Below are 25,863 nucleotides of genomic sequence, written 5' to 3'. Positions count from 1 at the left end.
GGAGAGGGCCCGCCGACGGACTAGCTGCTCCCACAGCGGGCCAGCTGGCTGCCTGGCTGCTGCGGAACGAGAGGGCTGCTGCGGGAGCGGGCCGGCCGGCTGGCTGGCTGCTGCGAGGGCGCACGAGCTGCTGAGGGAGCGGACGGCCTGGCCAGCTAATGAGGGAGCTGGCTAGCTGGATACTGAGGAAGCGGGCCAGGGGGCACGCTGGATATTGCGGAACGGACCGGCTGTTTGGCTGGCAAGTTGGGTGGCTAGCTCCTACGGAAGCAGGCTGGCTGTCGCGGGAGCGGACCGGCTGTTTGCCAGCCTAGTTGGCTCACTGCCTGGCGAGCTGCTGCGCCCACGCTGTAGCTGCTGAAGGAGCGCGCGGCACCGCCTCCGCGCTCCCGTTTCCTAGGCGCGCCCCCGCGCCCAGCGCGCAGCCGCACTGCTCCAAAACAGTTTCTTGCTCACGTCGGACGAACCGCTTCCGTTTGCAACGCCGCATTCCGGCCACACCTGCCCGTGCCCGAGCCCCGGCTCGCTCCGCCGCCCGGCCCGCCGGAGGAGGACCCCGCGCTCAGCCGCCCCAGCAAGCCATGTCCGAGGAGGGTAAGGGTCGTGGCCGGCCGGCCGGCTCGCCCGCCGAGGGAAGCGGGCGGGACGCGGCGCCGCCGGAGCGCGGGGAACGCTCCCTCATCGTTCGCAACAGCCCCAACGCCCGCTGCCGAGCCGGCCGGGCCACGCCCACCGCGCCCGTCGCTATTCGCCCGTTCCCGCGCGGCCGGCGCTGCCATTGGCTGCTGCTCCTGCCCGTCGCCGCCGCGTCAGCGCCGGCGGGGGCTCGCGCCGCGGGGGTGCGGCCGGCGCGGCTGATGGCGGGCGGGGCTGCGCCTCTTCGCCCCCCCAGAGCGTGCGGGCCCAGCGCGCCGCGGGGGCCCTGCCCGGCAGTGTGTGTTCCCGAGGCAGGACTAGCGGAAGTTACTCCTCAGAAGTAGTGTGGCCCAGCTACAGCTTGGTTGCCTCAGTTCCAGTGTTGATAGCGGAAAGCTTTTGCTTTCCATAGTCGTCAAATGGCGGGTGAACATAGTGGCAAAATGTTGGGGAGACTTTGCCGTGGAACAGCAGGGTCTCAGCTCTGACAGGTTCCCTCAGCGCTGCAGTTACTCGGATACAAAAACTGAGTAAGGGAGAAATGAATGGTGCTCCTAAAGTGAGAGGCCTGACCTAATGATTTCTCTATCAGAAGACACAGTGCATAGCACAACTTAGGTGTCTTAGACTTCAGACACTTTTACTTTGGACCCAAATAGGTCTGTTTCTGCCAATTAACGTGCTTCACCTTGCCCTCCAGAGGCGTGACGTTTATACAGACTCAGATTAGTTTATTCTCGTTTAGCTTGTTGCTGTCACAGAGCTACTCTCTAAAGAAGTTCCGGTTGTGTCTTGCTCAGATGCTAATCTCCGTGTATGACTTCACTGTTAAGGAACTTTTCTGATTAAGAAATAGCCAGTTCACTGTGCAGTTCTACAAGCGTCAACATGAATTAAAGGGGTAGGACTGAGATGTAGGAGGGTGGGAGCTAATCTATGACACCCTGATATAATCCTTATTAAATAAACATACACAGTGATGTGTTTGTTGGTCTTTCTCTTTTGTCGTCAGTTCTCTGGTCTCCTGATTGGCTTTTTCTGTAACTCAGTAATCCTAGCAAATACTTAGCCTGTACTAATCCCTGGCAGTAGGAAAGATATGCCATTAATAATATTGTTCAATCAAAAGGTGCAGTATGAGTTCCAGTCTTAATAAACACCAGAGGTCTTTGTGTGAGAGTGGTTTTACCTTGACTTTGAGTGGTTTTATCATCTCGGTGATCCAAATATGATCTATAAGGGCACAGGAAGCCTCTTTTATTATTTTACTTCTTTCCGTAGTAATTAGTTTGTCTGAGCTTAACATTAGTTTCTGTTGTCTTAGTTGGTTGCAAATTCTGACAACAGCATTCTAGATTAACTGTTTCAGTGTTCAGACACTGTTGTTAAGCATTTTATCTCTGGTAGAGTATTCTGGTGTCTCTGATTCCTGACAGCATATCTAGACAAAAAAAAAAAAAATCATCAGAAGTGTGCTAAATTCGAGGATGTGACTTCAGGTGAGCGCTACTTTTTTTTCTGAGTGCCGTATTTAAACATCTTTATAAAATCCACTTTGACTTACACAGAGCTTCCATGGCTGGATGTTGCACCTGGGAGTGTTGAGATCATGTTTGTGGAAATACAGAGGCGTGTCTAACCAAACTCTTAGAAAATGAAGAAAACCCACTAGGTTTCTGTGAAAAGTTTTTAGTGATTTTGCAAGAAGCCTTCCAGGAACTCTGCAGTACTGGTTGAGGTACGATTTAGTACTAATTGCTTTCAGCCATCTCTCTCATCAACCTCACTTTACCATTCTATACTTGATAGTCACTTACATTTGTGTTTGTGCAACAAGTGAGAGCATTCATCGGGTAATGTCGGATTCAGTACAAGTACTTCCTTATTCCACTGGCTTATGTGATGTATTTTAATAGAAACTACTTGGGGTAAGAAAAAAAGTCTGTTATCTTCAGACTTCAGCTGAAGTATCAGATCTGGTTGTATTTCTGTGCTTGTAGCTCCCATTATCGTAGGATGCAGAAATGTGCTTCAAACTCTCAGTTATGTTTGCAGCGAGATTGAGTTAATAGGCAAATGATTACTTAGAGTTGTGATGGGATGATACTAAACCTGAAAAGCACTGGTGTCCTTGGGCTCTCCCTTGTGTTAGTTCACATTTCTGTGTATTTTAGTGCAAGTGTCACGCCATAAATAGCGCAGGATCTAACAGTGATTCAAATTAAGCCTAGCTGTATCCTTTTGTGGCTTAGTTTCAACCCAGATAAATTCTTTATTTATTTGGGTGGTGTTGCTTTGCTTGATTTGTTTTGGTATGTAGTTCATAGCTGCTACAGGGTTTTTTTGGGCTTTAATGTTTCTCTTTTTAACTCTGTCTTTGAAAGAGTTGTTGTTTGGTTTTTTTGGTTTTAGTGTTTCTTGATGTTTAATATCAATATCTTTCCATCTTTAAATTATTTTAGAGAAAACAATTGATTTGTCTGTGGCTGGTCAGTGTCCTATCTTTGGTGGTCAGGGTCTGTGTGTGCCCCAGTTTATATTGTAGTTTGGTTGTATTCATCTTTTATTCCTAGATTTCGTATTTTTCTTTTTGCTTTCAGCTCTTTTCAGCAGTGCTTGGATTATTTGGGGATAGGTGACAGAGTGGTAGTAAAAAGATACGCTTTTTACCTACGTTGCAGTATGTTGATCAAATGACAGGATTTCCAAAGAAGGGAGGAAATGTTTCAAGTCCCAATTACTTTTAAATATATCTTCCTGTTGGTTAGTGGATATAAACTCTTGGTGATGCTTGGCTTCACAGTGCTGCATAAAAGGCTGTAATTTAATATAGTACAGGATTAGACACAGAGTTGTACATTTTTGGGTGCAAATAATTCAGGTGTAAGTGCCTTTAACATTTCTCAAGCACCTGTTACCTGATGATTTTGTGCAGAAGTGAAGACAATCTCCTGATGAAAGAATTCTAAATGATTAACATAAACATCTTAGAAGTTAAAAAGATCACCTCCAATCTTGGCTTTTTAATATGGTCATATCACTCTACTGCTGTGTCTATAAATGTCTTTCAAAATGTACAATACACATTTTTTATGAACTTGAAGCTTTTAGCATATCCTACTGTCTTACTGAAAATACTAAGTCATAGCCTATGTCATATAACTCAGAGTATGCAGCGGGTCTGAAAAGGAAATTAGTTTGGTTATGTTTTCTAATTTTAGATGACTGTTACTTCAGCCTTCAAATAAAAATTTGGAGTTCTCCTAAGCTGATAACTTGATCCAATGATGGGATAAATCAGCCTATTTAATAAGTCTTACTAACGTGTAATCCACTTCACAGTAAAAGCCTTGTTTGAAATATGTTAACCTAAAATATTTTCTTAGTCACACTTTTTAAATTTATAATTTCCTTTCAAGACTTACCGAAAATGTCTAAATATCTATGTCATGAAATTTTCTGTCAGTGGAGTGAGTTAATGTATATAAATTACTAACTTGGCACAAGAAATGCAGTTGCATCTTCGTCGAAGTCAGAAGATGTAGATGGCTTCATTTTTTTTTTTCAGGAGCACAAATTAATCCATCGAATTTGGCAGTTTGTGGTTTCTACCTGAGAGTCAGAGTTGTATTTCATACTGTTTGGTGCTATATATGTATGGTAGTATTCTCTATTCCTAGCACTTTAAAGAAGTGTCAGAAATATCTAGAATTTCTTAGAGGACTAAGGTGTAATGTCTTTCAGATTATGGGTAAATAGCTGGAATTTTTTCTTGTCACAAGTTTGTGAAGGTGTGAATAATGTTCTATGTTCTAATATTCTACAAGTAAACTTCAGGTAATCCTCAACAGTCTTATAGACAAAATATTTTTGATCACATATATATTCCTCTTGCTGATGATTGTAGTCAATCTACAGCAAAGGCATTTAAATTTGTGTACTGACTTTAGAAGCCAGGCAACTAGAATGCATTAAGGAAAGGAGGAAGTGGTTGGTATAAAGCAAGTCAGTCTACTTTCTTGGAGCTGCTTTCCTTATGGTTGCAGTGTGACTGGTCATACTAATAAGCCTTCATGGAAATGGGTGGTGTATTCTAATCTCCAAGTTTCTTGACTGTCCATGTGAAAATGCTGTTCTGAGGAGAGAATAATTTCCTTTCCATGTGTGAAAGCAGCCACATTCAGCAAAGGGTGATGGAAATTTAAAGGCCAGGGGATGAGGAGAATCCTTGCCATCATTTGAGAGGTTAAATGAGAGGCTCTACTGCTTGTTGCTGCATTGCTTCCACATCATTGTAGAAATGTGTTGTAGGTTTGGGGTTTTTTTAATTGAGGTGGTTTTCCTTTCTGCATTTTCTTCTTTGGTTTATGTTTATTCTCCAGCTGTGAGTTGCTGTAGCTACAAGCTTTGGAAACACTTTCTGCCCAGAGTCCACTGCACTGTTGAAATTCTGATTTTGAAACTTATTTAAGGGAGGGTGGTAGAGGGTATGGAAGACTGAGCTTTGATTTCAGTATCAACCACTTGTAGAATCTCTCCTAACTTCTGATCATACTGGCCTTCCTCTAGTCCAGATCAAGCTGCTCTGACATTGCTATATCTTTGCTACATGCTGGTTCCACAGAATCTTCGCTCTTCTATACTCATCACTCTGTCTGCCGCAGATTTGAGTGACGTAGTTGCTGATCAGGTAGTGTTGTTTTGCTTGCGTTACTTGAGTGAGGCATGAGATCTGTGGCAAAGATTATGAATATACAGGTAAATTCTGTGCTTTTTAGGGTGGCATAAATAACATACAATTTGTATTGCGTTATCTAATTAGGGATAGAAAGAGGACTGCAGGACAGCAGAGGCCCAGCTGTAAATAGGGCATTTGTCAGACCATGCATTAATCTGGCATCCTGGTTGGGGAAATTGGCAGAGAGGATTCTCATCCCTCCTGCTTCGATGCAGATGCACTTTTACCAACTCTTTGTTAATTCTCTCCCAAAGTAGGTAGAATACGAAATGATTGTCAACAAAAAAATGTGTGCCTGTGAGACAGTTAAATAATTCAGCGCATGCTAATAACTCACGTTAGCTTGCAATGAACTTCAGTCAGTGAATATTACTGAAGTGTTTTGCTAAAAGCTGGACCTAAATTAAGTTCATGAGTAAGCCTATTGTTTAATTCTATACAGCTGATGAAAACTGGCCAGGAACTGTTTTCTTAATGGCAGCCTAAGCAGCATATCCTGGTGTGTGTCCTCAGCTAAACTCCTTTGTACAGGTCAGCTCTGCCTCAGGTAGCTTTTTGGCTTTGTTTACAGCTGTAAACAAAGCTCTTGACTGTGTGGCAGTTGATGGGTGTTTCTGAACAGACCATCAGTTTCTTAATCAGGTGACAGCCAAATCCAAACCCTGCTGTATTATGTCTTTTGAATTAGATGGGAGTATTGGCCAGAGGGAAAACTGAATGACATGTGGAATTAAACTTCATTCCTACCTTTTGATCTCTTCGAGAAATTGGAAGAGAGCAGGATTTGGAGTGAATTGGTTATGTGAAAGTAGAGACCCAAACTGCTGTTCCACTCATAGAGTTGTGATTCATTCTTGGAGCTCAGTCCGTCCTGTGCACTGAACAGGGCAGAGACCCTGTGGAAAATACAGCCTGTGTTACGCATAGTTAGAGTGTCATTATGCGTGTGTGCTGGCTGAGTTTCAGTTTGATTTCCTAACTTTATATGGTTCCTTCCATTAATTTGTTTCATCAAAAATAAATTCCACTCCCTTCCCGACCTTGTCAAAAACACTGGATCTAGCAATAATAACTGTAATACAGTTATTCCAAAACCAGGACATTTTCCTCTTGATGTAGTGTGTTTAATTGGAAAAAATCTGTACTGGAAATTTGCCATTCAGTGTTTCTGCACAGTATTGCATTGGGAGCCAATGTTTGGGTTGATCTGAATGCCAAGTATACCATTAAGATTTGTAGGCTGATTTTTTTCGAATGTATTAAGCAAGTCTTAATTATGAAAGTAAAATTTCAAGATCAAATTACTACTTTTTTTCATATGCTTGAATATGTAAACTGGAGTTTGTAGAAGTGCTTGTTACTGGCTTATAACTGTTCCTGTTGAAGCTGGTCACTTTAGGGAGAACTGGGTACTGAACAGTTTCAGAAATCCCACCAACTAAGGAACAGTAAGCTGCTTCCATTCTAGTGTGTGTTAAAACCTCAGTGTCTGTGTTTAAGTGGCTTTGCATTTAGATGCTGAGGTGAGGCTGAATTTTTAGTAGCCTGAGGTACAATTGAGATAATGCGAGATGTGATACAGGCACTACAGCTGTCATCTGCTATGCAGACTGGCCTGTAGTCTTACCTGTTTCTCCTTCTGCATCTGCTAGATTATTTGTGTGTGAAGACTGAGGAAGAGGATGAAGCAGTGATTATGGACCATGGAGAAAATGGACTGTCCACACAAAGCTGCATGCCAGTGCAACAAAACTCTGAAGCAAACAGTGCTGTTCACCACATGGGTCAACTTGCCTATGGTAATTACAGTTCATTTTTATTGTCATCTGATAGTTAATGGCTAGTTTTAATGCCATATGTTCAGTGCTTTGGTATTCAGTGCTCTCTGTGGTACCCGTATCTTTAAAACATGTTTTATTAGAAAGCTACTTTTTAGAAATTGCTTTGCAGTGCCTTTAAAGAGAGGTGCCTTTTAGTTATTACTTTAGAAGTCTTTATAAATAGTGAGTTCACTAAAATATTATGTTTTAAAAAGACAGCTTTTTACTTACTTGGAAAGGAATTAATTAGGAAGCAATTTGGAAAATAAATGTCATGAAAGAACCTAGCCTAAAAAATTAGGTTTTTAAATAACCTGTCCAGTGTAACTTAGTACTGGAGATACTGATGTGTGATGATAGCAAGATGGTTGTTGAGGGTGATAAATTATTAGCTGTAAGTAGCCATTGTGGTTGTCTGTAATTCACTGTATTTATATTAACATGCAAGATCAAAGTCTCTCAAGAAATCTTACCCAATGCTTCACTGGCCCAGACAAAAATTCTTCACAGCTGTTACAAGCATTTAGTAAGGCCAGGAGCAGTATTAGCAAGTCAGTGAGGAAAATGACTGTAACTAAGGGAGGGCACTTTCTAGTTTGGGGGATTTTTTTTTTTTTTAAATTCAACCAGTTAACTCTATAGAGAATCCCATCAGTATTTCTCTTCACAGACACAAGTTATATCTGTTTCTTAGATTTGTTGGGTGCTTCTGAGAGCCTTTAGTCTTTTTGGTCTTCTATTTGACAACAGAGTATTCTGTGATTTTTTGTATGTTTATGACTAGAAACAAATTTGGGAGTGGAGGATGGTGAGGATGGTTTGGATGGTTTACTTTGGGTTTTGTCTCTGATACTAAAAATAAACAAAAAAACCCACCAAAATTAAAACTTCTGCCCTAGAAGCTGTCATAGAGAGTTGCTGACCATGATTTTAAGACATGAGTAGTTATTTCAGTATTAATAAATTAATCATGATGAGTGCAGTTGTTTCTTAAAAGGTAAAAGATGGTTTTGTTATCTGGGGGTGTATTGGCATTAGATATTGTCTAGTTAAAACCAAGTATAGTGAGATATATGAGTGAAACACACCACAAGTTTATCTCAAATGTAACTATTGAACTTTGAACTGAAATTGTCTCTGCTTGTTTTTATTCAACCACCATCTTAGACTGGTATCTTGTAGAGCAGTGCCTTTCCTTCAGATCTCGTTCTGTCTGTCCAAACTAGTTTCTTCTACTTTTGTGTTGTAGCCTTGCCTACAATACGAAGCTGTCAGAGCAAGCTCAACATCACGCAGATAGAGATCTAGGTCTTTATTTCTCCATGCATGCTGCAGAACATCTTTTATTTTGTTTTTTTCTTAGCCATTTATGCTCACAGTCAGTATTACTTTTACTGTTGCCTTTTTTAATACCATTGTGTTTGAAAAAAACAATATGAAATTGAATTTATCATTTCTGATCTAAATTAATTGGATAAATAACTGTTTGATAATAATGCTGGTAAACTAATTTCAAATAATCAAGCAGTCTGAAAGTTTAAAAAAAAGGGTGACTGTGCCTGTTTTTACTGTAGTGAAATGTTTAATGCAGTGGGAAACTTGCTGATGTGCTTTGCGTTCGCTTCACTTTCCCAGGAAGCGAAGGCTTGCCAGTGCTTGCTGATCAAACGGCCTCACAAATGAGCCATTCTGCAATGATGCAGAGAGGAAATGGTCACAGCCCTGAAAAAATGGATTTTGTGTTTTTGCGTAATAAAAGAAAACGACTTTCTCCTGCTGTAGTGGAACACAATGTGGTATGTTTCACCAAACAGTAGCCCTTTGTTTTGAGGCCAGTTTCAATGTTATTTGGAATATCATTTTTCTTTCACTGTTGTGTGATGATTTGATGGCATCCCACTGAAGACAAGTAGGGTATCCCTGCGTGGATGCTTCTAGCAAGTCTTGAGCCTCCTACTCTGCAGTCTGTCTGTACACCCAGAGTTGCCCTATCCCAGGTGCAGAATCCAGCACTGTCCTTGTTAAACTTCATACAGCTGGTGGTTGCCCAGCCTCTGATTTGTTCAGATCTCTCTTTGGGGCCTCTCTGCCTTCAAGGGAGTCAACAGCTCCTCCCAATTTAGTGTCATCAAAATATTCAGTATGCTTTCCAATCCTGTGTCCACATCGTTTATGAAGATGTTGAAGAACACAGGGCCAAGGATGGAGTCTTGCAGAATCTCACTAGTGACAGGTCCCCGGTCTGATGTCACCCCATTCACTGTAACCCTTGTGCCTGACCCACAAGCCAGTTGCTCACCCATCCCATGATGTGTTTATCCAGCTGTGTGCTGGGCATCTTGTCCAGAAGAATCCTGTGAGAGACAGTATCAAAAGCTTCACTGAAATCCAAACAGATTACATCAACTGACTTCCCTTGAGCAGCCAGGTGGGTCAGCTTGTCATAAAAGGAAATTAACTTTGACAAGCAGGACTTTACCCTCCTGAAGCCCTTCTGGCTGTGACTGATGACTCTGTTGTTCTTCAGGTGTTTTTCAGTAACTCCCAGCATAATATCCATAATTTTGCCAGTCATTGTATTCTGCCTGTTGTAATCAAAACAAAAGCATCACCTACCACCCCCAGACTGCCTTTTCTAAAATAAAACCTGATTGGTTAAAAAAATAAAATTTAAAAGGGAAAAAAACCAAAGCAGACGCATTAAATCCGTGGTGTATGGTGGATGGGATCAGCATCCATCCAGTACAAGGAAAATGCCAGGATTGTCCAGCTGGTGGCGCCGTTCTTCCCGGCTGAAAGCAGTTTTCAAGCGGTGAGAAAATTGCCTGTCCCAGAAATTTGTACAGCTTCTGCTTTCAGTTATACCCACTGAATTCTCATAATTTGGACTCAGAGGTCTTTTCCAATGTAAGTGATTCTGTGATTGCATAAGCTTGGCTGTATAGTACATGTAGTTAGATGAGGAAGTTCTGCCTTAGAATAAGCAAATAAAAATGCATGTTATTATATATATATATTCTCTTCCTGTACGCTGCTAAAATTACTTGAAGAAACCAGAGTTCTGAGACTCTGCTATGGCAAACCCAGGGTCAAACTGGTAAGGAAACCTTGTCTGACTGTGAAAGTAGAGTGTGTAGGGAGTCAAGCAGCGCACCTGACCCACCCACTGCAAAGGGGCTTCAGTCCCAGCAGTTACAGTCTCTGGGTGACCACCAGAGTGTCTCCTGCATGGTCAGACAGGAAAGTTTCCTGAACACACCAGTACATTAATAAGATGACTGTGTCAAATCGTGTTTTCTGGGGCCCTCTTGTAGACAAAGGAGGGAATTACAGCTACAACCGAAAGTGTTCAAGTTGGATTTGTAGGAGAATTATTTTAATTTTTCAAAACATTGAATGTTCTTTATGTTATTTCCCAGATGAGAACCAGGGAAGAAGAATATGAAGATAGTGACAGTATAATTTATGAGTATGAACCAGACTATGAATGTGTAAGTTAATTTTCTTTTGTTTGACTTGGAAAAGCTGCTTTGGGGATGCGTGTTTTGGGTAGGCTGAAGTAACATGAGAGATTTGAAGTTGGGATTTACTTGCTTAATGTGATATCCTAAGTCTGTGTATATATTAGTACCTTACACTCTTTTTTTTTTTTAATATATTATTATTTTAATGAAAAAGGAGAGCATTTTATCTGAAGCTTCCTATACTGGATATCAGGAGAATCCTCTTATGGAGATCCTCAGTTATTGCCAGGTATTTTTTTACTTTTATATCTGAAATGACATTTAAACAATTTTAGTTAAACTTCAGGAAGAGTTGTGTTATAAACTTGACAACCAGTGACTTGATCCTTTCCAGTTGTTTGCTTGTTAGTTGCCCACATAACTACAATATTTTCAAATTAAAACTAATCTCCTTCATATTCTCTGAACTTTTCATGAGAATACTATTCAAATGTTAAAAGCTTTAATACAAAATGTAGAGTTCGTTATTGGGAGGAACTTCACAGTAACAGGAGAGATATGGCGGTGATACACACCCAGCTATTGAAAGTACATGTTGCTTGCCAAAGGTGTGCCAAAACTTCTGATAGTGTTGTTTTTGTGAGTTCTTTCCTTTTGATTTCTGAAGCAGCAACTGGAAAAATTGAAAATAGATGCACTAAAAATTAAAAGCATCCCATATTTGTTCAGGTGAGCACTTGTGTGACTTGAGTCATTCAGGACATGCTTAATGGAAGTCAATTTGTAAGTGGCTTGTAGCCAAGTGTTAATGTCATGTAAGTCTCCTTAAGCATTCAGCAGTGCTGTGGAAGGAGGTTGGCTATGTTTTAGGGAGGGAGTTCAGCTTTTAATTGAACTTTCTTGGTTTCTTCAGGTTTAGGTTGGGTTCTTGTGAAACAGTACTGTTTTCAGTCTTATGTTTGTTGACAGGCCATGTATGATGCCATTCAGAAGTTGGATAAAAAATTTGATCTGCTTCATCGTAAGGTCTCGGAAATGCAGCATACTCGTATAAAGCCATTGTTGCTCAAACCTGTGAGTATTAAAGACCTAAGGCATTTATTTTTGACTTAATTCTCTCATTTCCTCTGATGCTTATTTAAAAAAACCCAATCCTTTCAGCAAGATTAAAATTAGTAGCAAATTAGTAGACTTAGAATCTATTTCAATTCAATTACTTGAGATTTCTGACTATGTGCCAGCTTTGGTCTCCTGTGTTGTTATTGACTGGTGGCCACAGATTGGCAGTGACCCCCATCAAATTCAGGATGCTGTGATAGATGCTGTAAAATTCTATTTGTATTGGCATGAACAGAAGTGAATTGTGTAGGTGCATCTTAAACTTCAGTATCTTGCTGTTGCACCTTTGCAATATGTGATGTGTTGTCTCATTGGGTTCTGCAGTTAGAAGAGAATTTAAGCACCAGTCAGGTTGGTTCAATTGACTTACTGAATTTTAGATCTCAGCAGTATGTTGTCATATCCATTACAGTATAAAATTTATTATTTTTCTTAATGAAAACTCCCTTTTAAACATTTTTAACAAGGTTTGATATTGAGTACACAGTATTCATTTTGTTCCTAAATGGTCAATCTACTGTTACCTAAGGAGACACAATATTAGTACTTCTAACATTGATCTTTAAAAGGAAAACATAACAGATGATTTTTGAAAAAGATCATAAAATCCATAATGACTTTTTTGTCAACAACGTTGCCAAGCTTTTAATGTGGCAGAGATGATTCTACTGTCAGGAGATGTCAAGACAACAGTAAGGCCATTTGCTTTAAGGGTGGATGAAGCTGAATTTCTCACATCTGTCAGATATCAGTGGGATACTAGGTTTTATCTGGCATGTGTTTTTGTTTTCAACTCCAAGCTTGTGCTGTCCACACATGGAAAACCACAAGTTTCAGGGAATAAACTGATCTTGTCACCTACAAATGAACCCTGTGCTTTTACCCTCCCCTCTGATATTGTGGGATGGCAGCTGCTTTAATGTTTAGATTTTTGGGTTAAAAGTGACCTGCACCGCTTTTTTTTTTTGGCCTTTGGCCCCCCGGCCCCCCCGAAGGTTTTTATCCCTATAAAGTGTAAGATGCAACCTGCCAGCTATTTTCTTAGGTTCTGCCATTTAAAACCATCAGGAATGCTGTTGGGTTTTTTTATAGCTGTACCGTTGCTGTCCTTGTGAAGGGCTAATGGAATGGTTCTTGGTAAAGGTACTTGGTTTTATTAGGTGATCTCCAAACCTGGGGAAACAGACAGGCTGTCAGAGACATAAGACTTCCTTAAGATCATAGGTTTTTTGAAACTACAAGGGTGAACTATAATGAGATTTCTCTAAAAAACAAACAAACAAAACCACCAAAAATAAAACAAAATAAGAAAAATCCACATCTCATCTACATTTGGTGGTTTCTGCTCAGTGACTTGTGCTTTGAACTAGAATGCATGCTGTATGGTTTTTATTAAAAGTACTTGAAGTGACGGAAAACGTAGCCCATCTCTCAGTTTGTCTGTCTCAGGCTCTTTGGAATCTTCATTGTAGATGAGATCTGAATGTTTAATTTTTCAGCTAACAAGTGAAAGAAGAGAAAGTGTTTGGGTGTTTTCTTGTTTGAAAGGAAGCTAGCTTGGCAGTGGATACATTCCTTGAAAATTCATCAGCCAACGACTGGGTCAATGACTGAAAAAATTTAATTTTTATTTTGCCTATTTAATTTTTTATCAAGCTCTAGAAAGTAATTTTGCCACCACCCCAGGTGGAAAAAATTTGAGACACACTGAAGCTGACAAGATAAATTCGTAGTGTTGCAATTACAAGTGAGAATAGAAGAAAGTAGAGGGAAGGCTAAAACCTGATAACTCTAAGTAAGTGACAGAGACTACTTCAAGGAAGAGTGTGCGGTCAATAGTATAATTACTAAAATCTGGTTTTCCTGGTTTGTTAAAAAAAACCAAACCAAAATTAATCTATGTCTAATTTAACCTTTTAATTGTTTTTTTGAATTACGTTTGCAGAAACCAGTTGGATTTAAATACAGAAGTTCCAGTCATCTACACCCAGGAAAAATAAGAGTACAAAAACACATGGAAAGGGATTTAAGTCTTCATCTTTCTTCATCAGGCCAGGGAGGGCATAGCCCAGTTGTAAGGGTTGCTTTACAAAATGGCCACGTTCAAGTGAATTCCAAAGTGAAACATGCCCAGCAGAGCTTCCAGCTTGAATCTCAGCAGCCTGAGCAGCCTGTTGGAAGGGAGAGCCCACCACTCCCCACTATAGTTTCTACACATTCATTGCATTCATCATACACAGCAACTAATGGATTGCCTGACCTTTCACCACAATCAAATCTTGCTCCCAGTATTGTGGAAAGTACTGTCAACTTTGCATCTTCACCAGTGGCATCCCCATCAATACCAGCACCATCTGAGCCCAGTAATGAAAATAATGCTGTGGAGTTGAACTACAGAAATACATCTGAGGATGTGAATATTAGTGAAGAACTACCATCTTCTTCAGTCTTCATCAATCCTAACTTTGGTGAGTTCCTTTGCGAGAAATAGTCAGAAACAAAAGCTAAAAGAAATGGCTGGTACTACCACAAACTTTGATTTACAGTAGGTGCTTTGGATTCTTTTAACTCTAGGCTCTTTTTCTCTCGTAATGTAACCTTTTTTAACCTGTGTATAATTCACAAGCAATGTGTGCATGCTATCCATGTGTTGGAGGAGGAAAAAGAGATTGCCACAAAAGCTAAGTGAGTCATATACCTGTGTGCATGTTTTAAGAAAGCAGCTTACCTGATCTGTGTGAAGGAAATACCTGTTTTCTTCTTGTGGGGGATTTTATCCATGAAAAATCCTTTCTATACTCAAAGCCTGCAGTGTTTGCTTTCTTTCAAAATACTTCATTCCATAGGAAAAGAAGAATTCTATAGATCTTTGCATTATAATAAAGATACACATATAACATAGCACCATGTATTAAAAACTAATGTCTTCTTAAAGTGTAAATGCCCCAAGTTATGTGCAAGGCTGAGCTATGACTTTTTCATTGCTTTTGGCCTAAAAAGTAAGTTTGTACAGCTGAAGAGCGGCATGAATAGTAGATGAAATACTCAGCTGTCTATCTAAAAATTTGTGAACAATCTGTGATTTAGCAGTTCTATGTATGGATATGCCACTCTTCACGAGTCAGTGTCTTGAAAACATACATGGTATCTGCACATGTAAAATAGGCCAGTGTGAACATTGTGGACAATTGGCTGTTTAATGTATTTTCTTGGGTGTTTTGATTTCACTTAGTTATATTGGTGGTTAATGTGAATCAAAAATACACTTCTGCTACCATTCCAATTTAAAGCTGCTTTTGTAAGAGCAAAGATGAGCAGTAATACATAGTAGAATTAACTGTAGTAGAGAACATACTCTGAAAGTCAAGAGAAAGAGTTTGAAAAAATGTTCTAACAACTTGCTTGAGATTTTAAATATTTTTCTTTGAATGTTTATGTTTTACAAAAGAGTTTGTTGGTGACCCAGCAAGAAATGTAAAAGTTCTTGGAAACCATTTGTTGAAGGCTCAGCAAAAGACTAAACCCAAGTATGCAGCGCGCCACTTGGTTCGTGTCTTGTTCCCCAAGAAGACTTTATTGTGCAGCATTATGGGAGCAAGTGCACGAGGGCGCAGGACATTGGACCCAAACAAAATTGCTGCAATAAGAGGTACGTTACCTTTCAAAATGCACAGTTTTACTTCTTTCATGCTTAACGAAGTTTTGAACTTATGAGGAGCCCTTTTCTGTATGTTTCTGGCTAATCATTGTCTGACAGCTGATGAACACATAAATGCCATAGTGGATGTGCTCCACTGTACAATATCTTTTTGTTTTGAAAGTCCTGCTTTGTAATAATCAATGTTCATTTTTCTTCAATGTGGATAAAACAATTCCAGTTTCTTCTAGTTTTATGTACAACATGTTCATCACTCATGCTTGCTATCTCTGAATTTTTAATTGCGGTTTATTTTGTGTTTGTGTGTGCCATGGATTTTGTCAGTGATTTTCTGTTTGGTTGATTTGGGTTGGTTTATGGCCATGGTATACGTGGGACAAACATTAACTGGTGTTTTTGAAACATTCTTATGTGCGATTCTCTTGATTGAGAAATGGTGAAGATGGAGGGGGCTTTTTTTTATAAATGTCAAGTCATTTACACAGATCCCATGGCACGTACGTATTAAAGGGTTAAAATTGAGTGTGATTATATAAACCATGTGAAATAGTTGCAGCAACAGCATTACCCTGTCTCTGTTCTTTTACAGGGGTGGTGGTGGTTTTGGAGTTTTTTTTTAAGTTAGTGCGATAAATCATGCATTTCCTCTAATTCTAGCAGGAAATGTTTAATATAATAAAAGCATTATTCACAACATCTCAAAAAGTATCACAGAACATCTTGAATTCATAGTGCTTCTTAGTTTCAAAATATAAGTTTATTATCTTTATTTTTCAATGGAAGTCTGAAGCTTGTAAATGGAGAACAGGAAACATGAAGCATTAGTTAGCTTTCTCTCTGTTTCTAAATTAGGATACTTCTAAATACTGGCCCTTGTCATGAAGCTTAAAGCATTTTGTGTATTTTATATGTAGAGTTTCTTGCAACCAACTTTCCAACCTATGATTTGAGCGAGCATGGAAAAGACTGGAAGACCTGTATCACAAATGTCAATGCTATGATCCGCTGTTTACGCTCTGAAACCAAAGCAAACTCAGCAAGTTCGCCGAAGGTGATCATTTATTAAGTATTAAGTTTGTGCTTTTTTCTCAGATGAATTATTTGACCTCCTCATGGTACAAGTGCTGTAACTGGAAATTCCTTGGATTCTGTCTCTGCATTGCTCAGAGCAGGCCTGCTGACTGCAGCACTGGTTCCATGTTGGGAATACTGGAATATGCCTTTCTCTTGGTCTGCCTCTTCCTGCTCCTGTGTCCAAAGTTCAGTTAAGATATGTTCAGGCATAGGATACTAAAAGGAAAGCACTGCAAACATTGCCCAGAAGTAGTGTCAAATTTGATTGAGAGCTTAAACAAGTAGCTGGTAGCACTTGTTTTCACCTGCTTTTTTTTTTCAGGTATATCCAGCCATGCATTTCAGTTTTATATTGACTGAAACATCACTCCCAAAACACCTCAAACTCCATTTACCTCTGCTTCTAAAATGCTCTGTGCACATCTTTCAATACTTACTAACTGTTCCACCTGTAGTTTTCATGATAGAAATTCAGTCATAACTATATTGTAAATATCTGAAATCTAATTTATGCTAAATGTGAAGTAAGCTGGAACACTAATTAGAAAACTGGTAGGCTTCTCTCAGTGCTGCATGTACTAACCTCATTTAATGTTTCAGGAGACAGCTGAGGGAAAAGAAGAAGTGACTGATGCTCCTGATACATCTCATTGGGTAGATTTAAATTATAAAGAAGATAGTGGAGACAATTCTCAAAACTCTCAGAAAATGACTGGCTCCACAACTGACACATTGCAGAATTCAGGACTGGATAAGTTTCCAGAAGCTTTCCACATATCTTCGGTCAAGAAACAACAGTGTTTGGAACCAATGGGTAAACTAAGAAATTTCTGTTTCCTGGAATTGCTTGTTACATTTTAAATGGTCAGTGAGAGGCAGAAGATGCTACTGTAGGTATAATTGTATAGTAAAGGGATTTTCTGAACTATGTGACTCCTCTTTTTCTCTTGAGGCAGTCACTTGGTGTATACATAGTAAGTCTTTTTGAGAATGAACAAGAACGTTATATCTGGCTAACAGAATTTGTGTTTGCATTTACCAGTGACCCACAATGCATATCCACTCTCACATTGGGAAGTTCAGCTTCAGTTACTCCATTCAGTTGCCCTGGCTTTTTTCTTTTATTTGGTAGATATTCTGCCTTAAACAAGCAATCTAGCTCAGAATAGCTAATGAATGGTATTGCAATTTCAGAAGAAAAAGCACACCTTTCTGCAAAACTGACTCTTTAGGGCAATAAAAATCTTAAAGCAGCCTTTATATTTTCACTTTTTTTAAGGAAAGTGTGCAATATACAAATGAATTGGGAAAAAAATCCATGTAGCACTTGTGATGCTTAGAGACCCTCAAGGAAAATGAGCTTAGTTGCCCTTGGAAGTAATTTATTTGATTGGGATCACTTTGGGGCTGTATCAGCTCTGTTCCTGCACCCAAGATTTGTTAGTCAGATCCCACAGACCTGTCTATGTACTAAAAATCTTGCATTTTTTCTTACTGATGTTTGCAGTGAAGTCAGGTGGAAGTAGTTAAAAAATATTCACTCTTTTTCTGTTTCCACTTACAGGATCTAAGCACCACTGAAATAGCAGAACTTTTATTTACTTACATACTTGGAAAAGCATCATCTTTTCGCATGAGATGAAAACAAGTTAGAAAGCAATCATTAATAGTGCAGATTGCACTGCTGAAGACAGATCAGAAGTACTGTTACATGGTTGTAAACCACGCAGGGTTTTCTGGCTGCTTGGCCATGTGTCTGCAATGTGTTTCACATTAGCATTAGCCATAGTGTTACAATTTTGGTCTGGTCATTCCAAGTAAGGAGGGCAGTTTCTGGGTGAACATTTTGTGTTAGTTTTGATTTAATACAGCCGCTTTGAAGCATGGTCAGTGTTGGATGAGTAAAATATCTCTCTTCCCTCCATGACATCTTCTCTAGAACCTCTTGGGAGCCCATGGCGCAATGTTCAGTTGCCTTTCTCAGTCATTTATGTCGCTAAGGGGAAGACACGGCCAGAGTTGTCAGCTCGCTTCCTAATTCGTCATATGTTCCCTGAAGAAGTGCTGGTGAAAAGCAACGTGTATGGTAGTCTTGATCGTGGCATGAGCCCACTGGATTCCAATAAAATTAATGCTCTCAGAGGTAAGTAAGAAAATCTCTGTTAAATCATAATGTGGGGAAACTAATAAGAGTATTAACTTTGTATCCTGTGAACAAAGCATGGAGCTTCAGAAATTACTCTGTGAAACTGTTCTTACAGGCATTTCTGCAAGCAGTGGAACAAATTAGGAGGAAGTAGATGAAGTTGTATTTTAGGAGCTCAAGAAATTCTTCAGCTCATGAACCTGGTTTGTATGGGAAAAGTCAGTTGCCATGACATTGGCTTGAAAGGGCAATGCAGTGGGAGATGGAAGCAATCCCTGAGGATTCTGGAGGACATCAGAGATAATTTCTTGATACAGGGGCTGTGTAGATGAAGCACAAAGCAGAGATGTCATGTACAGCAGGTTATGGCTCCCTTCACAAAAAGGGTTGTTGTGTGATAATTGGTGGTGGCATTGCCTGTAGAGATTATGAAACTGTGGGCCCTGAGGTCCTGAGTAGAGTTAGAAGGGTCCAAGTATATATAGGCTCTATATCTTGGGAGAGCAGACTTTGACATATTTGGGAAAGTCTCAGATGGGAGCTTGTGAGAGACAGCTCTGAATAGGAGAGAAGCTCATGGAAGTTGGCAGATCTTTAAGGACAGCCTTCTGCGAGCACATCAGAGTCCATCTTGATGCTTAGGAGAACTGAGAGAGTTACGGGGAGACAAGTTGGGCTAAGCAGGGAATTCATAACTGAGCTCTGGAGCAAAAAAGCCACATGTAGAGATTGGAAGCAAGGAGAGCTTATGAAGTGGAATTTAGCAACTGTTGTGGTTTAACTCATCAGGTAGCTAAACACCACACAGCTGCTTGCTCACCTTCTTCCTCTGTGTCCTGTTCCCCCGCCCCACCCACTGGGATGGGGGAGAGAACTGGGGAAGAAGGACTGCCTCTGAGGGTACAGCATTCATGCTAAATAAAATGGAGCTGTGGCTCACACCCTCTGGGGTAATGTCTGGGCATAGCCTGAGGGACAGAGCATGCCAGAAACCATTCCCAGTATGGCAACCATTAGCTGGGAAACTTTGCCACTTAAATGTCTATATAGGCATGTAGATGTATTTTCTTTCTTGACATTTTGAGCTTAAGAAGCATTCAGAAGATCTGTTAAGTGTGTCTTAGGGCTGCAGGAACACCATGTAGGCCACAGAGCAGATGAGAGACAAATCCTGTGTGTTGTGGTTGCAGCCAGGCCGTGTCACTTGGCTCTGGGGCCAGAGGATAGTCTCTGGCCCTGTTTCGTTGAACACAGCCTGACTGGATGGCAGCACCAGCTCCCTGAATGTTACCCTGCAGAGCAGGAAGGGTCCCTAAGTATAGCCTTACTATAGTCCCAAAGATTGGTCAGTTTTGGTGAGAGAAAAGACGTAACTTTAAAAGCCATTTTGTGGACCATGCTCAGAGGCTCTGTAGACCTTGTAGGAATTCCAGTTCTGTGCTGTTCCTCTGAGGCCAAGTATTCTTGAATTTACTGTTGGGGATGGAAGTAAAAAGAGCCTGCTGCTGTTTCAGCCAACAGCTTGTGTATCCTTCCTCAGCATAGTTTATACCAGGAGCATCATAAGGCACACTTACTCTCCCCTTTACCTCTCCTCCTGGAGCAGAGTGAACTGCAAGAGCACAAGTTTTTATTTCAAGTTATTTTCTTCCTTCAGACGAAAGTTTTTCTGGCAAAATGGGTTTCTAGGTTTTTAACTACAAGTTAAAATACTAACTGTAAACAATGATACTCAGATTTTTGCTGTTACATGGAAGAACAAAGCTGACACAATGTCTACTAGCTATACCTTTCTACTGTGAAGGCAAATCTAGATGTTAATCAGAGAAGGAGAAGCAATATTGCCTTTGATTTGAAATTACAGATGAGATTTCCTTTTTAGTGTTTATTTAAGTCTTTTAGAGGTTTGCTTAGAGAAAATGTGTAATTCAGCTCAGCTCAGAAGGACAATCACTCCTCAATAACTTTAAAAACCGATTTTAATTTTGGTTTTAAGCTACTCATTTTAAACTACTCATTTTACTCATGGAAGGGGTGAAAGGTACCATAGTCCTACCCTTTTCATGTCATTGCTACCAAACTCAAGTATTTGTTTACTGATCTTATTTGCAGTACCGTAAGGAATGAGCTCTCGCAGTTTTTCTGTCCCTGTGTTTCCTTTACACCTGTGTTATGCTGAATTGCTGTGTTTAATTTTAGTGAGTATAGTTGTCAGAGTGCTCAAGGAGTGCTTGGTCCTGCTTAATACTGGTCATTCTGAAATGGAGGCCCAGGTTTTTCTTTGCTAGCTGACCACATTAGAAGCTGAAGTTATTCAGCACTTAAAGGATCAAGACCACATACATGGTCATGTTTTCTTTTCATATTTTGTTCTTATGCTTAGACCTTTTTTTACTCATTTTCAAATCTAACAGAAAGAGGGAAAACAGTATCTGCCCTGCTTTGCTTTTCAAGGCTTGTAATATGCCTAGCTGTCCTGGTTTGGTAGCATGCACTTGTTCTAGTTTAATTAGATCCAGAAAGATTATATAGCTTGCATAAATAATTGATAACTCACTATTACATATTTGTTTATTTTTAGACTTTCTTCAAGAGAATTTTCCATCCTTTGATCTAAATGAAAGTGGATTTGATTGGAAGGCATGCGTGGCTGCCATAAACAGCACAATCCGCAGTCTCAGACACGAGCTTAAAAAGGCTACGTCTGGAATCCGGCAGAGGGCCCTGGCAGTGCCGCCCTTGAGGGCAGAGTCCCCCAAAGAATCCCACTTCCGTAAAGCCAGTGGAAAGCAACACTCTCATCTCAAAAGTTGAAGCTCTCTAACAGCTGTCTCAAATCTTAGTTTAGCAGGTTTTTATTAATTCTGTGTAGAAGCCTGTAACATCAAGCTGTCCTATTCAACTGAGTTGTCAGCAGCACTAAATAATATCACTTCATGAGACCAAAGTTAGCAGAAGACTTGGGAGCCCTAACTCTTCGCATAAGTAGCGTTTGTGCTCCTCAGAAATGATTTTCACTGTTCCCTATAGCATTTGCAATGTGCTCTCTCCTAAAAGCATCTTACTCTCATGATTCATTGAATCTGAAAGATTAATCTGATTAGAAAAGATGCACTGTGCATCAGTTCAGCAGAAGCAGATGGAAAAGAGGAGAGGAAAGAGTGGTCCTCCTTGGAGGATGAATCACAGCCAGCTAAATTATCTCATTATGTGTGAGGAATTAAATTTGCTTTGACAATTGGATATCTTCAGCAAAAATATCAGAAAGGAAAAAATCTTTTAAATTGCATTTTGTTAACTTGTTGTATCTGGACTTGATGATCTTGGAGGTCTTTTCCAACCTATGATCTCTCACATTTTTGCCTGCTATAGCAGTCTTTTTTGTAGGATAAGAGGCAGACAACAGTGTAAGTACAGCTGGTAATACTGCTTTGCTCTGATTTAGTTCTATAAAAAGGACAAAAAAACCATCCAAAACAAACAATCCAATGGTTGGTTCTGTTTTTTCTTAATGAAATTTAAGGAAAATACTTCTTCAGGATCCTGGACTCCACCATTTTGTGGTTATTGCAGCTGAGGCTTCACATTTTCAGCAAATCCCTTGTTGCAGGTGCATATGAGGTCCAGAAAAGCACCTCTCTGTCAATAATAAATGTTCATGCCTTTGCCTTTCCTTTCTGTCCACATAAGACTCAGATTTATTAGTGCACTAAGTTATATATTTAAAAAAAAAGAACAAACCAAACAAGCTAATTTTAACAAACTAATTTTCAAAATCACTTGGATGTTGAACTCTTAAAAATAAATAAAAATTAATTACCATATATATTCAATTTCACATCTTGTTCAGTTTCATTTGTAAGTTAAAATTCAACAGTAGTACCTGTACAGAAATTAATGGGGTTTTTTGTTGGGTAGGTTCTTTGGGATTTTTTTGTTCATTTGTTTTCAAAAGAGGAAGTAATCACAGAATCGTAAAATATGCTGAGTTGCAAGGGACATAGCAGGATCATCAAGTCCGACTCCTGACTGTGTACAGGACCATCCCCAAAAATGATACCATGTGCCTGAGAGCACTGTCCAAATGCTTTTTGAACTCTTGTCAGGCGTAGTGCTGTGACCACTTCCCTGGGGAGCCTGTTCCAGTGCCCAACCATTCTGTGGGTGAAGAACCTTTTCCTGATATCCAACCTAAACCTCCCCTGACTCAGCTTCATGCCATTCCCTTGGGTCCTGACACTGGTCACAAGAGTGAAGAGATCAGTGCCTGCCCTTCCACTTCCCCTCATCAGGATGTTGAAGACCACAATGAGGTCTCCCCTCAGTCTCCTCCAGGCTGAACAAACCAAGTGACCCCAAAGTGCCCCCAGCACTCAAGGTGAGGCTGCCCCAGTGCAGAGCAGAGCAGGACAATCCCCTCCCTGGCCGGGCTGGTGATGCTGTGCCTTTTGTCCCCCAGGACACAGCTGACCCTCCTGGCTGCCAGGGCACTGCTGACTCATGTTCAACTTGCCATTGACCAGGACCCCCAGGTCCCTTTGCATAGCTGCTCTCCAGCCTCTCGTTGCCCAGTCTATGCACAGAGTCAGGGTTGCCCTGTTCCAGGTGCAGAATCCAGCACTTGCCCTTGTTAAACTCCATACGGTTGGTATAAGCCTTTCTGCGTCAGTCACACGGTCCTCCCAGTATCTGTACTGGCTGACTGGTGTGTGAACTTGCCTTGCCACTTGTGTTGGGTCTGAGTGCAGTCTCAGACATCCAACTTCTTCACAGAAGGAAGCTTCTTGGAAGACTGGCATAGGAAGTGGATTTTACCTGTGAAAGTTGTGGAAACTGGGGCTTCCAAAATAATGCCTGTACATAGCAGAATTAGATTGAACTAAATCTGTCCTCTCCTAGGCAAAGGTTTTATGGTTTGTTTGCTAGCAATAGGATAAAACTGAACTTATTCTCACTTCACCTGCTGTTCATAACAGTCTGTATTATATGGAGTATAGGATCAGCTTTTTAATTGCAAGTTAGGATATGCAACGGCCTTATCAAATATAAAATTAGTTGGTAATTTAAGTTCCTTCTGCCACCTCTTTGCAGAAGTCCTCTGTAGGATTCAAGAATTAGACTGAATTTCTGTTTTTCTTTTCTTACTAGAAATGTACTGCAAATTTGGTTGTTCTGGTGTACTATTAACAAATTCTTGTTACTGTTCTAAACAGTCCTTATTGTAAATGGCAAGAACTTTGTTGTGTATAGGTATTACTAGTTCCAGCCTCAGAAAAAGCCAAAAATGCTTATATTTTTTCAGTAGTTTTATGAATTTTTTTCACTGCCCTTCACAGATTTTAATGGTAGAAGGATATATTTATTGAATGACATGTCTGGCACTGAAATCTGTTAAGTGTGGTGCATACCTATAGTTTCCATATTGAAAAGAAAATTGAATTAATTGAAGTAGAAATAGTTTTCTTGTTTCTGTTTCGAATGTATCAAATTTTGCTAACTTTTATAAAGTAAAATTAAAGTATTTTGCTGTTAGGAATAAAGTATTTTAAAAATAAAACTAGCATATAGCTCTTTGACTACATATGTGTCTTAAGTATTTCTTGCGTCATGGATCTACAGTTCAAGTACAGTTTTCATCTGAAAAGATTTTTCTGATGTCCTTTGAAGAACCAGGGCTTTGAGAGATCATCTAGTTGAGGTGAGATGATTTCCAAATTTAGACTGCCTTCACTGTAAACCAAAGCAAACTCTTCTGGACTTGACTTGTCAGTTACAGCTGTGTGTGAGTTACCCAAAACAGAGCTTTCCACAAAAGGGTAGGAGTTGAGTAAAATTTTTAAGAAAGTTCTTTAAACTGATGAATTAGGAGATGAGGCCTTGTTCATGCAGTGGCATACGTTTCTGTGTTAGTCCTTATCCAAGGAATAAAACAGGGCTGTCGGGAAGCACTCGGGATTCACTGCCAGGTTCTGTGGATCCCTGGATGTGACCTAAGGAGTGAACAGTTGTTTGCTGCACTTCACCTCAGGGAGCAGCTTGAGCAGCCTGGGCCGGGCACCCACAGCACAGGCAGCATGTGCCCTTGCCAGCACGGTGCTCTCGTGCCGGTCACTGCCCAGCAGTGGCCACTGCGAGGGCCACAGGGGATGGGGGGGAGAGTCAGGCCCAGAATCGCTCAGCAGCACCGTGGGTGTGAGTGTCACCCAGGAGCCAGCGCCAAGCAGGACTGGGAACGTGGCTGTGCGCGGGACGCGCTTCCCCTGCCCAGTGAGGGGGTCCAGGGGATGGGGCTGGCAGGGCCAGCCTGCAGCACAGCCCTGCAGGGGGTGAGGTCCTGGGCCCAGGCACAGCAGTGGCCAAGAGGGCCAGGGCCAGGCTGCTCAGGGCACCTGGGGGATCTTGGTGCAGCCTTCAGGCTCTGATCAGAAGTTTTGCCGGTTCCACAGCGTGGCTGTAAACAACCCATCTTACAGCTGTGTTCAGCTTTTATAACCAGAACTCGTTCCTTAGGACAATATCGGTACTTGTTATTTTCTTCAAGGGTTTATTCAGATAGTCATAGGATTTTAGAATAGGCTGTAGGAAGAGCTCAATATTTATGCAGTTCTTTATTTGTATTTTTGTATAGGTATGGCAGTGTGATAATTTTGTAGGTCTCTTGTATAATTACCATTTCCTTTTATTCGGTGTATGGTATGATGATACCTGTGCCTGACGTGAGAACTCTAAATGTCACCTGAACTACAGGCTTATGTAAGTGTTTAGCTTACAACTTCAGCATAGATTTTTTTTTTTTTTAGTATTCCGCCTCCAGCTTTCAACCTCAAGTGGTAAAGTGACATTGATTGTACTACTCCATGAAATTGGCTTCAGTACTGGAAGCAAGTCTGTCCATCGGGTGGCTTGAAGGGTTATAGCACCACCTACCGAGACCCAAGAGTTTTTCTGAGAAACTGAAAACCTCCCTGACTGAAACAAACACTGAATATTCTACACAGTCATGCCATTCTGAGAATTTGATTGGTGCTCTCACTGGAAATTTGAAGTTCCACTTCTACCTGTGCTTTATCCTTTTAAGCTAAATCTTCCCATTTAAAAATGATCTAATTTGAGTTGGGATTGTTTTTTCAGTGAGATGTTATTCTTTTTTTAGTTGCTTTTAATATCATCTGTAAATCTTTAACACATGGGGCAACTGTTCACATACA

At 40.5% G+C, this 25,863-nt stretch overlaps 1 protein-coding gene across 3 annotated transcripts; it reads left to right on the top strand.

The window, feature by feature from the left end:
- The first annotated feature begins 441 nt into the window (after nucleotides 1-441).
- Nucleotides 442-22,493, top strand: BEND2 (BEN domain containing 2). 3 transcript variants are annotated; one of them, XM_042037166.1, is made up of 12 exons: nucleotides 442-594; nucleotides 7,027-7,173; nucleotides 8,830-8,990; nucleotides 10,614-10,685; nucleotides 10,873-10,947; nucleotides 11,628-11,732; nucleotides 13,723-14,245; nucleotides 15,226-15,426; nucleotides 16,350-16,486; nucleotides 17,110-17,323; nucleotides 18,449-18,652; nucleotides 21,237-22,493. In XM_042037166.1, the coding sequence occupies exons 1-12, from the start codon at nucleotides 582-584 to the stop codon at nucleotides 21,467-21,469; spliced, it is 2,085 nt and encodes a 694-aa protein (XP_041893100.1). In that variant the 5' UTR covers nucleotides 442-581; the 3' UTR covers nucleotides 21,470-22,493. The 3 variants fall into 3 exon arrangements, with proteins under 3 accessions (XP_041893100.1, XP_041893110.1, XP_041893120.1); XM_042037176.1 differs by lacking the exon at nucleotides 8,830-8,990; XM_042037186.1 differs by lacking the exons at nucleotides 442-594; nucleotides 8,830-8,990 and adding an exon at nucleotides 979-2,135.
- The last annotated feature ends 3,370 nt before the right edge of the window (nucleotides 22,494-25,863 follow it).

This window comes from Corvus kubaryi, unplaced genomic scaffold, assembly GCF_017639235.1.
Source record: "Corvus kubaryi isolate FWS band 111438036 unplaced genomic scaffold, C.kubaryi_AGA036_p1.0 133, whole genome shotgun sequence".
Taxonomy (NCBI): Eukaryota; Metazoa; Chordata; class Aves; order Passeriformes; family Corvidae; genus Corvus; species Corvus kubaryi.
Note: the sequence above shows the minus strand (reverse complement) of the source record. Positions and strands in the feature narration are given on the sequence as shown.

Bases quoted from the DNA above. Each gene is read 5' to 3' on its own strand.
- BEND2 (XM_042037166.1), top strand. The intron at 10,948-11,627 runs GTATTTTTTTAC...GTTTGTTGACAG, and splicing joins AGATCCTCAGTTATTGCCAG to GCCATGTATGATGCCATTCA. The intron at 11,733-13,722 runs GTGAGTATTAAA...TTACGTTTGCAG, and splicing joins AGCCATTGTTGCTCAAACCT to AAACCAGTTGGATTTAAATA.